At 38.6% G+C, this 15,290-nt stretch overlaps 1 protein-coding gene across 4 annotated transcripts in view; it reads left to right on the forward strand.

Annotated features, from left to right (window-relative positions):
* Positions 1 to 15,290, forward strand: part of ZRSR2 (zinc finger CCCH-type, RNA binding motif and serine/arginine rich 2) — a 48,425-nt gene that overhangs the window by 17,087 nt on the left and 16,048 nt on the right. For 2 of the 4 annotated variants that reach the window (XR_010022359.1, XR_010022358.1), the window contains exons 8-12: positions 4,210 to 4,423; positions 8,487 to 8,542; positions 9,321 to 9,430; positions 12,323 to 12,785; positions 13,729 to 13,926. Coding sequence is in view for 2 of the 4 variants with exons in the window: in XM_063083097.1 (XP_062939167.1) it covers positions 4,210 to 4,423; positions 8,487 to 8,542; positions 9,321 to 9,430; positions 12,323 to 12,785; positions 13,729 to 13,801 (916 nt within the window). In the remaining 2 variants the exon portion in view is untranslated. Of the gene's footprint in view, positions 1 to 4,209; positions 4,424 to 8,486; positions 8,543 to 9,320; positions 9,431 to 12,322; positions 13,622 to 13,728; positions 15,148 to 15,290 lie in introns of those variants that run through there. The other 2 variants (XM_063083097.1, XM_063083099.1) reach the window with 2 other exon arrangements.

A 15,290-nucleotide genomic window follows, 5' to 3' on the forward strand; every position in this document is an offset into this window, starting at 1 on the left:
TATGTGCTGGGATTTTCATTATTGTTACTGTCACTGTTATTCTCTAAGGCACTCTTCTTTTTCTATGCATCTTTTGGATCAATGTTTTTGAAACCAGACATTGATGTGAAAAACTAGTATTCATCCCTTTTGTCATTTAGGAAGTATTTGAACACCTACTTTATGCCAGGTAATACTGATTTTTATAATTTGGCTTGTTTATGAATGAACAACTCAAGCAGGTAAATGATTCCTAATGGTGAAAGAATCCATCTGAGGCAAAGTCTAATTATTACTTTATAACCTGCAGAAGAAAAGATATAATCATAATCTTTATGTTCTATTAATCCTAAAAAGGCATATGAAGAGGAAAACATGTCTATTTAAGAAGGAAGTATATATTGTCTCTCAGGTTTACTTTATTCATAAAATTGTCTATGCTGTGAGTTTTTTTTTTTCCTTCTTTGAAAATATGAGCCTTGTCTATATTTCTCTTTTTTAATTTAAGCCTTCATATCATTTTTCATTTTTTTAAGAACAGTGGTTCTCAACCCTGGATACACATTAGAATTATCTAGAAAGCTTAAAAAAATTATGTTTCACCCCAAAGTGAATAAATCAGAAAGAATCTCAGAGACTTGAGTGGCCTTAGTTTTGAAATGTCCTCAGGTGTTTCTGATGTGCTCCAGGAATGAAAGCCACTAATGTAGAATACATAACTTCTTTTGTATTTTTTGGCTAGGATTGTAAATGCCCAGAATATGCATGAAAGAATTCATAGGATCCGGTATCTAGTAGAAAGTCTCCTCCTGAGGAACTAGGAACTAGGGAAAGAGAAATACCTTTAGAAGTGTTTATCAAATGTACACTTAATCTCAGCAAGAAACAGTAATGATTGATCGTTATAAAACATCCCCCACCAAAGAAAAATGTACAGCAAATTACCTTTCAGAGACAACTGAGAATCAATAGGAGTTCATTTGAATGGAGAGTTGAACCAAATTGCATTGAAGGTTTTCCAGCTGCAGGATTCCTTGTTTATGACATATCTGACATTTCCTTGAAATTTAAGACTTGTCCTAGCCTGATTCTGCATTCTCCTTATGTTGGGCATAAGTGAGAGAAGGGGAACTGTCACAAATGGTTTCAGGAATGCAGCTGACAGGCACTTCCTTGTGGAAAGGGGAGTGGCCTATCAGGCTCTCAGACCTCATCTCTGAGAGTCATTTCAAGGAAATATGGACTGGCCAAATTAGTTTTTGAACATATCTTACTATTTTCATAGGCACATGAAATTTCACCATTACAAATGTCAAAGTATGAGCGTGATTCGGGTAGTTTCATCATTCAAGCAATGAGTTGTGACATAAAATTCTGTGAAATTAGCAGACAAAATCCAGCACCATTCCTTCAGACAAGTTTACCATTCTGTTCCTTTTACGGAGAGCCTCAGTGACTTAACTGCAGATCGTACAGCCATTCATTTCTGTTAAGGTTTGTCAGATTATCAGAGAAACACTTTCGTAACTTAAGCATTTCTTTGGTGGTTTACTTTTGTAATTAGAACAGAGTTCAATTCTAGAACCTTTCTGGAATTGGTATTTTCTTAAAGTCATAGCTTTGAGGGGAATTCTATTTTTTTTTTCTCCTAAAAGATTATAATCACTGATGGGAGATAAAACTTTATTTGTATGAATATCTATACCTCACCTACTTCTAAAAGTGATTTAAAGAAGGCTCACAATCTGCTGCACTAAGTTAAATAAAATAGAGGAAATCAAAAGCAAAGAGAAGAGGAGAAAGCAAGTTATTCTGAATGTGCAGTACTTTTGACTCTGGATTTTAATGCGTCCCAAGCAGATAACAAGCTATAATTCTTACCAAAAAGGATGAATGAGTGTTATCTCTGGAAAGACAAGAATTTTCTGGACATCAGATTCTAAATGTTTCTCCCATGGAACATTGTATGAAGACATTGAGTAGGAAGGTGGACAGTAACTTTGATCAGTGTTTCGTAATAGTTGCATATGTAATTTTCATGAGAATATTTCTTATGGTGACCTTTGTTAAATGATTGCACCCTAACTTTGGTGTGCAGTGTGGAGATTCTAAGGTAGTGGGTAGTAGACGGGCTCTCTCAAGAAGAGGAAAAAGAAGAGAATAGTCAGCTATACCTGAGGGGGCATTTGGATACCCACACCATTTATTGGCCATCCTTGGGCTGAAGTAAGGTCCAACTATGTGTTTTGTTTTTGCGGCAATCTGAATTGATTCAAGTGTCAGGGTAAGAGGTACATAGCATGACTTAAACCAGTGGTTCTCAAATATGGCCGATCTTCAAGACCAAAGTAGGAAGCTACTTTGAAAATATGGGTTCTGCAATCTGATTACATGGTCTAGGACAGGACCTGAGAAATCTCTGTTCTTCCTGGATAATTCTGAGAACCACACAGGCTTGGTACCATAGCTTTAGACTGCCTTCCTAAATACCATTACTCTTAGCTGACTCTTCAGTAGAAGCTGTAGGGCTGGCCTTTTGTATACACTCAGACTGTAAGGATTATCTCCAGGCCAAATGGGGATTTTTCCTAGACAGGGACTTTGGCTCTGTTCTAAAACTGACAAATGCTTATTTGACATTCTGGGAACTAGGGCCAAGTTTGTTCAGATCTAAGAATCCTGTAGGCAGAATTTTAACCTCGTTAAATTGGTTCCTGTTTAATTCTATATGTGCTTCATACTTGTAAAATTTTGATTCACTGCTAACATTGCCAGCTAGGTTGAATCCTCACTCTTTGTTCTGTCGGTAGCTATACTTGGGAAGATAGATCTAATTACAAGGTCTCTAACTGAATAATCCAGGAGGTCATTTGTAAAATAGTAAATTTCACTTTAATGAACATTAACATTAAATTGAAGATTTCTGAGCTGGGCATGTTGTATGCTAGGCATTCTGTATGCCTGATCTCAGTATGCTTATAGATGTATGTTACAGACATGGAAAGTATGATTAAACACTTCATCATTTCAGGGCCATTGTTTTTTTCCCAACACTTGCCCTATTCTTCAGCTTTCTTTTTTCCTAAGTTCTATGGATTTTTTTTTCCTAAAAATTTTGTCTTACCAATTTTTAACTAGAAAGCTAACCAGGAAAATTTTGTTTATTTGGAACCTTGAACTACATTTTTTTCCCCCTCATTTTATTTTAGGAGAAGAAAGTAAACTCATATTAAGGATTTTTTAAAAATCACTCAGGTATAGCCTGGTCAGCTTAGCCTGAGTCCAGTTTAAACTATGAAAAGACAATTATTCATAATGGTTAATCATCTTTAATAAAAATTAAATTATATTTTATTATACCCTATAATGAACAGGCTCCAGTTGTAGGGCAATTCAGATCTCTGGACTCATCCCTTCCCGGTCACGTGATCTGGACAAGTGTGCTTCTCTAGGCCTCAGCTTCCTTCTTTGCAAAGTGGAGAAAATACTAGCCCTACCTGTCCTAACAGGTTATAAGGATCAGAAGAAAAAAGTAAAAGTACCGTGAAAACTCTAAAATGCTGTACATGGATGAAATACTCCATTAACTGGATGGAAATTCTTAGATTATTCTCTAAGCATGTGAGTTAACTGAAGATTGTGCAGAAGCAGGATTGGATTGTTAGTTCTCACCTTCCTCACAAGAGTCCCGCCATTGTGGCATCTTTTTACCTGTCCCCACACCAGTGGACCTTCTTTTTCCTTATGGTTCAACATATGTAAGGCTTCCGGAACTCCATTCAGAGGCAGCTGAATGGCATATGAGCTTGGAAATCATTTCTAACTTAACATTTTGATGAAAGCCAATATACTGGTCAGTGTTAGAACAGTTTTCTTAAGTGCAGAAATTTAGCATCTGTTTTTTTTTTTTTTTTTTTTTTTTTTTAAAGGTGACCAGTAAGGGGATCTTAACCCTTGACTTGGTGTTGTCAGCACCACGCTCACCCAGTGAGCTAACTGGTCATCCCGATATGGGATCCGAACCCGTGGCCTTGGTGTTATCAGCACCGCACTCTCCCGACTGAGCCACGGGCCGGCCCAGAAATTTAGCATCTGAGTGGGGTTTATTACCTTATAATTAAGTCAAAACAACTAAGTTACTTGACTCTTTATCTCAAAGTTTAAAGCAAGCTTTTTGTGTATAATTTTTAACTCTTGGACTAGTGCATTTAAGTTTTCTTTCATATATAGGTGTTCACGTAAACATAATTTCCCAGCCTCGAGTCCCACCCTTCTTATTAAAAGCATGTTTACAACGTTTGGAATGGAGCAGTGCAGGAGGGACGACTATGACCCTGACGCCAGCCTGGAGTACAGTGAAGAGGAGACCTACCAGCAGTTCCTTGACTTCTATGACGATGTGCTACCGGAGTTCAAGAATGTGGGGAAAGTGATTCAATTCAAGGTGGGCATGCGCCTGGAGGAGGGGACTGGTTCGCTTCACCCGGAAGTACTCATGACACGAGCGCTCGGAAGCACAGGTGGTTTACCTGGGTGGAGCCTTGTGATGTATGTGCCTGGTCCAGGGTCAGGCACGCAGGCTCTTGGTCAATTTACTTCCTTCTCTCTCCCTTTCCACCCCCTCGTTGCCAATGCCATATAGATACCACATGAAATTAGCATATTTCCAGAATACTAGGGTCTAGATTGGAAAGGATCTTTCATTTATTCAGTACCTTTGTGTTCTCTTTTCCAGTGTATGAATTCTCTGTATCAGGTCCTCGGCACATAGCCATCCAAGCCTTCAGTCAGCCACTGCTTATGACGAACAGTGTGCCGTCTTTCGACCATCCGTCCTTCCGTCTGTCCATCTTTCTTTCTGTCCGCCCTTCCTTCCGCCCTTCTGTAGGCATCTCACCTATAGCTACCGTATACGCAGTGCAACACAGCGCCACTCACTGAATTTGTTGGTGCATTGTATTGATGATACCTGCTTGCAACTTACACCCATTGTGCATATTCATTCTTCTGGAGTTACACAAGAACAAAAATCTAGATCCTTTTTTATTAAACGCTGTTTTTATTCACTGCATACTTTCAGTATAGAACATAGTGTCCCAAAAATTATGGTTTGTGATGCAGTATACTGGGTGAAAAAGACGCATTCAGATGACACATAATTATTTTAAATATGCCTTCAGGCAAGGGTAAAGCCAGCAGTAATCCCTAGGGGCTGACCCTGTGGTGCACTCGGAAGAGTGCGGCGCTGGGAGCGCAGCAGCACTCCCGCCGCAGGTTCGGATCTTATATAGGGATGGCCAGTGCGCTCACTGGCTGAGCGTGGTGCGGCCGGGCACAAAAAAGACAAAAAACAAGCAAACAAAAGGAGTCCTGAGTTATCACTCATCGACATCTAAAAGGGCCGGCCTGTGGCTCACTCGGGAGAGTGCGGTGCTGATAACACCAAGGCCACGGGTTCGGATCCTATATAGGGATGGCCGGTTTGCTCACTGGCTGAGCGTGGTGCTGACAACACCAAGTCAAGGGTTAAGATCCCCTTACCAGTCATTTTTTTTTTTTTTTGTCTTTTTCGTGACCGGTACTCAGCCAGTGAGTGCACTGGCCATTCCTATATAGGATCCGAACCCGCGGCGGGAGCGTCGCGGCTCTCCCAGCTCCGCACTCTCCCGAGTGCGCCACGGGCTCGGCCCCCAGTCATCTTTAAAAAAAAAAAAAAAAAAAAAAAAAGTAATCCCTGCTGTTCCTCGGACCCATTAGTTGAATCTTAACGTAGTGAAGCCTCCTACCTTTTCTGTGATTTGATCACATCCAACCCAGGCAGAGAAAATGTCCCATAATTTTGAAAAATGAATAAAGCTGTGGTTTTTTCCTGCTAGTTGGACATGACAGTGGAGTTTAAACAGCCAAAAAAGAGAGAGATTCCTGACATTCAAGGCTATACTTCTGTCAACTGATTTCGGGATGTTTAAAAAGTCTTTTAAAACGTCTTTTCCCCTTAACCATTTTGTTTCAGTGGTAGTGCGCCTTCCTGTTTTCGCACTACTCAGCACAGGCAGTAACCACTAAAATGGAAGTACATGGTCACCCCCACACAATACCATGTTAGAAGCGCTGGCTGAGGAGACAGCGGGGTTTGCCCAGCCCTGTGCTCTCCAATGTGTTACTTTACTTGTCCTGCCTTTTATCCCACAAGTGAGGGGGTTAGATTACCTCAGTGGTTTCCCTCATAGGTTCCCTGGATTATACAGCTTCTGTGAACTGTTAGCGTTGGAACTCCTTTCAAAACTTGACCGGTTAATGGAAGTTGCACTGTTGCACCCACTAACCACAATGTATTTTTTTCCTTTTGTTTAGAATTCTATCAGCCAAGCTGATAGAATGGCCAAGTTCCTGCTAATCACATTGGCAGTTACAAATGGAAAACTGTTAAGTACATTTTTAGGAGGAAAAATTTCAGAACATTGAATTCAGCATGGAAAATTAATAATGGGTCCTTGGGAACCACTGCATTAAATGATCTCTAAGGTCCCTCGCACGGCTGACACGGACTCCTGAGGCCTTTTATTCTTCCTTCTAAGGATGGTGTTACAAGCCGTCACTAAGTATGGATCCTGCCCTTTTTGGATATTCTAATATTATGGAACAAATTTGTAAAATTATAGATTCATTTTGGAGGTAAAAGCTAATCACTAGTATGAATATTTGAGGACCTTTTTTACCTACTTATTAAATAAAAACAAATCAGATTTGGTTTTTTGAAGGCAAATGATCCAGTGTTCAGCCTAACTAGTAATAGGAACAGTGCATATGAAAATGAGATATTCTTGGGCCGCCCCGTGGCGCACTCGGGAGAGTGCAGCGCTTGGGAGCGCAGCGGCGCTCCCGCCGCAGGTTCGGCTCCTAGTGCGCTCACTGGCTGAGCGCAGTGCGGGCGACACCACACCAAGGTTTGCGATCCCCTTACCGGTCACAAAAAGACAAAAAAAAAGAAAATGATATATTCTTACCCATCAGGCAAAAAATTATAAATTCTATTAATACCAAGAGCAGGTGAGGATGTGTAAATTAATAAAACCACTTTAGAGAGTAGTTTGTCAATAGCTAATGAAGTGGAAGTTACCTATGGATCGGCACACTCCTGGTTACGCATGCTAGAGACAGCCGTCCACCCGCAGAGATGTATTCAAGGATGCTGACCGCAGCACTGTTTGTAGATGAAAAATTGGAAGCACCTTGGATAGCAATCATTAGGGGAGTGGATAAATTAACTTGATAATTTGATATATCCACTATACAGTAGTTAAGATGAATCATTAAGTTTATATGATTACATCTTTAAAAAATGTGGAGTAAATACTATTTATATAAAATTTTAAAATGTACAAAACAATATTATACATTATTTCAGTACATACATGTGTTTCTTTGCATGTGTATACATAAATAGACATTTATGTGTATGATACATGTTTTTTGGCATGTATATGATATATGTGTACATGCCTATGTGTATATGTATACAGTAGTCCCTTCTTATCCATAGCAGATACATTCCAAGACCCTCAGTGGATGTCTAAAACCGTGGATAGTACTGAACCCTACCTATATATACTGTTTTTTCTTATACATATATACCCATGATAAAGTTTAATTTATCATGTAAGAGATTACCACTAACTAATAATAAAATAAAACAATTATAACAATATACTATAATAAAAGTTATGTGAATCTGGTGCCTCTCTCTCTGAAAATATCTTATTCTACTGTACTCACCCTTCTTTTTCTTCTTGTGATTGTTGATAACCAAGACTAAGTAACTAACGGGCAAGTAGCATATACAGAGCGGACAAAGGGATAATTCATGTTCTGGGCAGGACAGAGCAGGATGGTGCAAGATTTCATCATGCTGCTCAGAACGGCTTTTAATTGAAAACTTATGAATTGTTTATTTCTGGAATTTTCCATGTAGTATCTTTTGACCATGTTTGGGAAACTGAAACTGCAGAGGAGAGGGACTGATGTATTTGTGTCTGTTTATGTGTCTGCGTACGTATGTGTGCATTTGGAATGTGAAGGCTACACCCAGCCTCCAGATAGTGCTCACCTATGTGATGGAGGAGGGAGAATAGGATGGAAGGGCTTCAACTGGGTCTTTAATGTTTTAGTTATTTAAATGTTCTCAGTCAAAAATGGAAAAGTTAGTATAAAATCTGGGTATTGTATGGATGGGCTGATTTATATTCTTTATTTTTATGCACGTATGAAATGTTTCATATTTGTAGAAAGAAGCAGACCTGGCTCGACAGGGATCAAATAATTGTGGCCCGCAATGCTGCTATGTGCTGAAATATGCCTTAAATAGACACAAGAGTAGGCTAGTATCTCTGTTTTGGAATCTTTGATTGGTCACTGCTTTTGGGAGTTAGCCTGGATAAGGTGCATTTGATGACTGGATGGTTTCTTTTCTGTAGTTTTTAATGAGAGCATTTTTCATTGCTCCTTAGGTCAGCTGCAACTTGGAACCTCATTTGAGGGGCAATGTGTATGTTCAGTACCAGTCGTAAGTATTTTGAACATAAACATCTTCATGTTTGTCATAGTATGGTGTTCTGTTTCTGCTGACATTTGGGATTTTTCCAGTGGTTATATAGCTTTCATATGCATGGTATTTTTAAAAATGTAAATATTAAGGGCTGACTTAGAAATGCAGAAGGGATTTGAAAATAGTGCACTTGTATTTCATTCTTTGTATACTTACATAGTTTTGAATCTTTTACAATATAGTTATATTATTACTTATATAATTTTAATACTGAAAATACAGATTGAAAAGCAATAACTAGAATAAAGAATATAAAAGTATACATCAAAAGAGCCCGCGATTGAAGCCCCATATAATCTTAGTGTGCATTTGGCCAGCTGAGAGAGCAGCTAGTGTGTCATTTCTGCTTGTCTTGCTGTTTGCCTAGGCCACACCATGGCTAATGGGTTAAATTAACCATTGTAATAAGAAGAACAGCAATCTTAGCTGAGAAAGAATAGGCTCTAACAGTTGAAAACACTTCTGCATTTTTAATGGTCCAATCTTTTGGATTAAGAAGCTTTGACTCAGGCCAAATTCCATGCATCAAAACTTCTCAGAGGGTTAGTAAAAAGGGGTCCTGAATAAATTGTGAGCTTTGGGAGCTTGACTGCTCTAATGAGGAATCCCTAGAGGGTATAAAAACAGTGAACTTGGTGGTCCTACAATAAATTAATTAAAGGGTTAAGTAATAATAGGGTTAATTTACATATTAAAAAGTTACTGTAAAACACATCCTTTGATTTGTGGTTTGAAGGGAAGAAGAATGCCAAGCAGCCCTCTCTCTGTTTAACGGGCGATGGTATGCAGGACGACAGCTTCAGTGTGAATTCTGTCCAGTGACCCGGTGGAAAATGGCCATTTGTGGTAAAAGACAATGTGATGATTTTTTCCCCAATTGTTCCACTGTTATATAGAGGGATATTCATAGGGAAAAAACAGTCTTTTAATGGGGTAAAGCATAGCTCTTGCCTCAGTAGATGAGCAGAGATCTTTATGTATAAAGGGCACCACAGTTTAGATCTGTAACAGACTTTGTGGGTCACTATATGGATGAGGTGACTAAGGTTACAACGTATCAGTGACAGAATTGGGGCTAGAATTCCAGTCTTCTGATTCTCAGTCCTGGGCTCTGTGTCTGACAATTCAGGAAGCTTGAGAAAGTTGCCTCTATAGGAAGCCACAATTTCCTTGTGGCAGTTTCAGAGGTGTTTTCTATTCATTGGCTCGCCTCACTTGAGCTGTGTTTGTGTGTTTTTCCCATCATTATCCTTAATGAAGCTTCTGTCATCCTTGCCACCTAAAATATTAGCTGTAGTATTTCCCGCCTTACTGGAAATGCATGCTTTTGTGCATTAGAGCCTGATTGTAGGCATAAGATTGGTCAAGCATGCTTTCAGACTGACTCATGAGACAGTGGCAGCCGAATCAGGAAGTGATTCAGTCTGTGTGGAGAGCAGCCAGCAGTTTTGAAGGCCTCCTTACTTTCCGATTTCTGTCTATGGCTTTAGCCAAACTATTGTGGACGTTCCCCAGGTAAAAAGAGATGAAGCTCTAAATGCCTCAGGGGAGCACTTATCTTACCCTTTACTTGTGTTTCTTTGCTCTACGCTCACTTGCTTAAAACCTCTTATTAGAAAATGGATAATTTAGGGCCGGTCCATGGCTCACTTCGGAGAGTGTGGTGCTGATAACACCAAGGCCACAGGTTCGGATCCCTATATAAGGATGGTCCGTTAGCTCACTTGGGAGAGCGTGGTGCTGACAACACCAAGTCAAGGGTTAAGATCCCCTTACCAGTCATCTTTTTTAAAAAAAGAAAATAGATAATTTATAATCTGAATCTTTGGCAACCTTATCTTAATGGGTGCTGTCATTTTAAAACCACTTATGAAGGGAAAAAAATAGATTTTAGAATTCCTTGCTTAGGAAAACCAGAAGAACCATTATACCTTAAGTTTAAAGGCTTGGGGGATAAAAGAGATGGAATTGTTTTCTCCTAAAGGCAATTACTTTTGTCAGTTCCTGGGAATCCAGTGTTATTTCAGTGAGGTGCTTCTGAGTGTGACTTTGACTCCCCCCAAGGAGACTAAGACTATTTATTTCTTTTTTAAAAATAAATAACAGCATTGTTGTTTTCCTTAGTGACTAATGATGCTGAACATCTTTCCTTGTCTTTATTATTGTCCATTTGTATATCTTCTTTGGAGAGAGGTCTATTCAGAGCCTAAGCTCATTTATTTATTTATTGAATCATAATTATTATACATATTTTAGGGATTCATTGTTGACATATGTCGATCAAATCAACATTACTAGTATGTATATTGTTACAAATTATACTTATTCTTTATGCTCCTTGTCCAATCTCTCCCCATCCCTCTCTCCCTCTGACCTCCCACCACTGATAACCTTAGATTTCTTCTGTCCCTCTGAAAGAGTAATGGTTACTTTGTTATTTGTTGCCTAGATGATCTTTCCAATGCTGAAAGGTGTGTTCAGGTCCCCCAATATTATCATAGAGCAGATGCTTCTGTCACTCTGGAATGGACTTTGTGGAGAGACATCCTCTTCTTTGGTCTCTGCTGGCAACTCTCCTTGTGTCAATCAATGCACTCCAGTGGCTGACAGACCATCTGAGTGGTGGTTGTGACATCTAGCCACAGCCGTGGTTACTGTGGTGGCTGTGGTGGGCCACCCATATGGAAGTGATGTTTTTGGCATGCTCCTTGGTGCTGGTGGTGTGCCTGGTTGTGCTTTGCCCATTTTTTAATTAGATTGTCTTTTTATTATTAATTTGTAAGGGTTCTTGATATATTGTACAGACAAATACCTGATCACAAAAATGATCTGCAGATATTTTCTCCCATTTTATGGGTTCTCTTTTCACTTTGTGTCCTTTGAAGCACAAAAGTTTTAAATTTTGGTGAAGTCCAATTTATCCTTTTTTTTGGCTTGTACTTTGGTGTCATATCTAGGACACTCTTGCTTAGCCCAATGTCATCAAAATTTACTTGTATAGTTTCATCTCTTATATTTAGGTCTCTGATCCAGTTTGAGTTAATTTTTGTGTACAGTATGTGGTATGGTGGTATTTCACTTTTAACTATTTTACATATTTGGGGAATTTACTGCTTTAAAAAGAAAAGTCAGCCAGTCACCAAAAAAAGTTTGAAAACACCAAAACAATCTCAAAGTTGTTCATGTTCAAATAGATTTCACTTTTGACAAGAATCTTGCATATTAAAAGCACTTGGTAAATTTAAGGCATTAGGCCAGTGTTATCTTAAAGTGTAAAGAAAACACAGGATCCTCCCCCTATAATAGCCCTTCTCTTTTGACCAATGGTTCTATCCTGGTACCACCATGCCCTCAAAGCATGCTACCACAGGGATCCCAAGGGCTGGTGTTTATTAGGGATCTGAATTGTCCATCAGTGGGATGGTGAAACCCTAGAATAGTAATGTGGTCGCCACTTGTTCAGTTGCACTCCAAACCATAATCCAATAGAGTCGTGGGATATTCTGGGTAATTAAAATTGTTGACCTTTCAGAGTGCCATTTGTTAGAGCATTTGCGTATTTTTGAAATTCTGGAAACCAAACTATGACCTCAATTTATGTAAGCCCTTTTTAAAGAATACACAGTGGGAAATAGTTCTAACATATCCAAACATCAGAAATGTACTTTCTGAAAAGACAAAGTGCTGTCTTCAGAATACACAGTTAATAAATGCTGTCTCATCACTGTGCCATTGCAGGTTTATTTGAAATACAACAGTGTCCAAGAGGAAAACACTGCAACTTTCTTCATGTGTTCAGAAATCCCAACAATGAATTTTGGGAAGCTAATAGAAACATCTACCTGTCTCCTGATCAGACTGGTTTCTCCTTTGGTAAAAACTTGGAGAGGAGAGAACGGATGGGCCACCATGATGAATACTATGGCAGGCCCAGGAGAAAAAGAAACCTTAGTCCAGAGTATTCCTACATAAGAAATGGGGAAATTGAGAAGAAAAGGAGAAGTACTGACAGGGGAAAGAGATCTCACAAACATACATCAAAGAATCGTGAGAGGCACAGTTCACGAAGTAGAGAAAGAAAAAGGGACCACAGCTGGGGCCGGAGCAGCCGAAGCCAAAGCCAAAGCCAGAGCCAGAGCCTCAGGAGCCGCCAGAGCCAGAGCCAGAGTTCTTCTAGGTCCAGGAGTCGTGGCAGGAGAAGGTCAGCTAGTAGAGATAAAAATATTCAAAGTCCCAAATCCAAATAAACCTGTTTTGTTCTTAAATGATTTTATATCTTATTATGGATGCTGTGTACTCAGAGGGCTATGAGCTCAAATGGGTTCACAAGTCTGGTTGAATCCTGTGTACCCTGGAGTCCTACTAAAATTACTCTTATTCTCTGATAATCACAAAAGTGTGTCTGGTATAGAAATCCTAGAAAACATGAAATGTATAAATAACGTGAAAATTACTTGTAATACTAACCCTGAGAGAGAACCAATTAACACTGGAGCACTGCTTTAGTCCTTTCTTTTCTTCTTATGGGTGTATACACATTTTTTACACAAAGATCATATTTGGCTGCAGTTGAATGTTTTTTTCACAAGAAACATTGTCATATCTCAAGCTCTACTGTTATTTTTAATATTTTAATAGTGTGTTCAAAAGTTCTTTATACAGGGAGTAAAGCTTATTTTTGTCATTTCCAGGATTTAAAGTTAGGGTCATTGCTACTGAATTGCCTGGTATTAAAGCAATTCTCATATAAAAATCATAGAAGAGTGGTCAAAGAGAACTTAAAGTAGGAAAAAGCATCATGCAAAGTACTATCCCCAGATTTTAGATCATAAATAAGAAAAGATGTTCTCACACTTGCTTATACATTTTTTCATAACTTCCTTTCCATTGACATACTTGGGATATTGAATTTCAGAGTATGTGGCATTTGACAATTTGAGATTTGGGAATAAGGACTTAAAGCTGTACAAAATACTGAAAAGTTAACAAAAATGAAATAGGAAGAAGAAATTTCTTAAATATTGAGACTTCTGTGTGATATCTGTTAAGGATAGGAGTTCTTTAATCTGCAGTCAATAAAAGAAATGAAGTATATGGTTCAGAATAATTTTACTTTAAAAAATCTGTTGCTTTACCCCCCACAGATTTGTCACCCCACTTCCCCTGGGTGACGGAGCTGCAAAGGATTACTCAAAGCCCATCTCTACTGAGCAGTGAGAAGCCCTGAACTTCCCTGGAACCCTCCAGCAAGAAGCATCCCTTCCTTAGGAAATTAACCCCAAGTTGGGGTTTTCTTCCTGCATTTATTTTCCGGACCAGGAAGTTACAGGAAGAGAACATAGGTGGGGTTATAGTTTAACAATATAGGCTGGTAACTTTCTGTGAAACAAGTCAGATGACATTCCCTTAGACAATTAAGTGATCCACCAACAAAAGTTTGATCTTAGCAAACATTCCTTCTCCCTCCAGCAATTTTCCAGTATCTATCTTTACACATCAGTCAGTAACTAGTCTGTCTTTGAGCCAGCAACCTTGCTGTGTTAGAGATCTTACACCAAAGACTTTATAGCCTGAGGAAAATTTCCATTCCTCCGCAAGGTCAATATTTGAAACTGCAAGGCTTTGGAAAACCAGGCCCTGTGAAGTACATTTGCTTTAAGAATCCTCTACCAAAATCCAACTTATTCCACTCTAAATGTGTGCTTTACCCTAAAAATTACTGAAAACTTCCAGAACTATCTACCAGGTTCACTAATGCTGAATAATTATCACTAAAATCAGTATTTTTCAGTACTTTTCTAAATATAGCCCAGATATACACAATTAAATGTGGTATGCAAAGCTGAAAACAGATGCTCCTTGACTTATGATGGGGTTACATCCTGATAAACCCATTGTAAGTTGAAAATGTCGTTAAGTCAAAAACGCATTTAATACACCTAACCTACCTAACATCATAGCTTAGCCTAGCCTAACCTAGCCTACCTTAAACATACTCAGAACATTAGTATGTTCTACATACTAATAATGTAATGTTCTTACATTAGCCTACTTAGCCTATAGTTGGGCAAAACCATCTAACACAGGGCCTATTTTATAATTACATGAATAGCTCATGACAACTGGTATTTCAGTGACTTTTTCCCTCAAATGTTAATAGGCAGTGTGGTAGGGAGGGAAGGTTTTTAAACCACTGGTTCATTATTCTGATAAATGTACATCTTGAACTTACTGAATTTATTAATGTATTTTTGTACATATAACATGAATTACTATTTATGATCCAAAAATTACAACTCTACATTGCTAGCAGAAGCCCACAGGGATATTTTCAGTGAATAGTTGCATGTCTGAGGCTCTTTAAACCTATGTCTTTTTAAAAAAATTTTTTTTTCTGTTCATCCAGTTAGGGGGGCAGGGAGGAGGGAATGAGAGGAATCCAGTTGATTTGAATACTCTTGATTACCTGATAATTAGATATTCATTCATAAAGAGTAAAGTCAATTGCATCAAGGTTTTAAAAGCGGCATTTATTGATTGAAAATAAATGTGTAGATAAGCTCTTGGTAGCGTGGAATACATGTTATTTTTAACGAACTTGAAGTACATGAAGGCCTCCTGAAGTCTTCCACCATTTATCTTGTGTGTGCTTATAACAAAACCACATTCAAATGGAGTGGAATTGTCAACATTTTACTGAAAAAAA

Source organism: Cynocephalus volans, chromosome X (genome assembly GCF_027409185.1).
Source record: "Cynocephalus volans isolate mCynVol1 chromosome X, mCynVol1.pri, whole genome shotgun sequence".
In the NCBI taxonomy this organism is placed as follows: domain Eukaryota; kingdom Metazoa; phylum Chordata; class Mammalia; order Dermoptera; family Cynocephalidae; genus Cynocephalus; species Cynocephalus volans.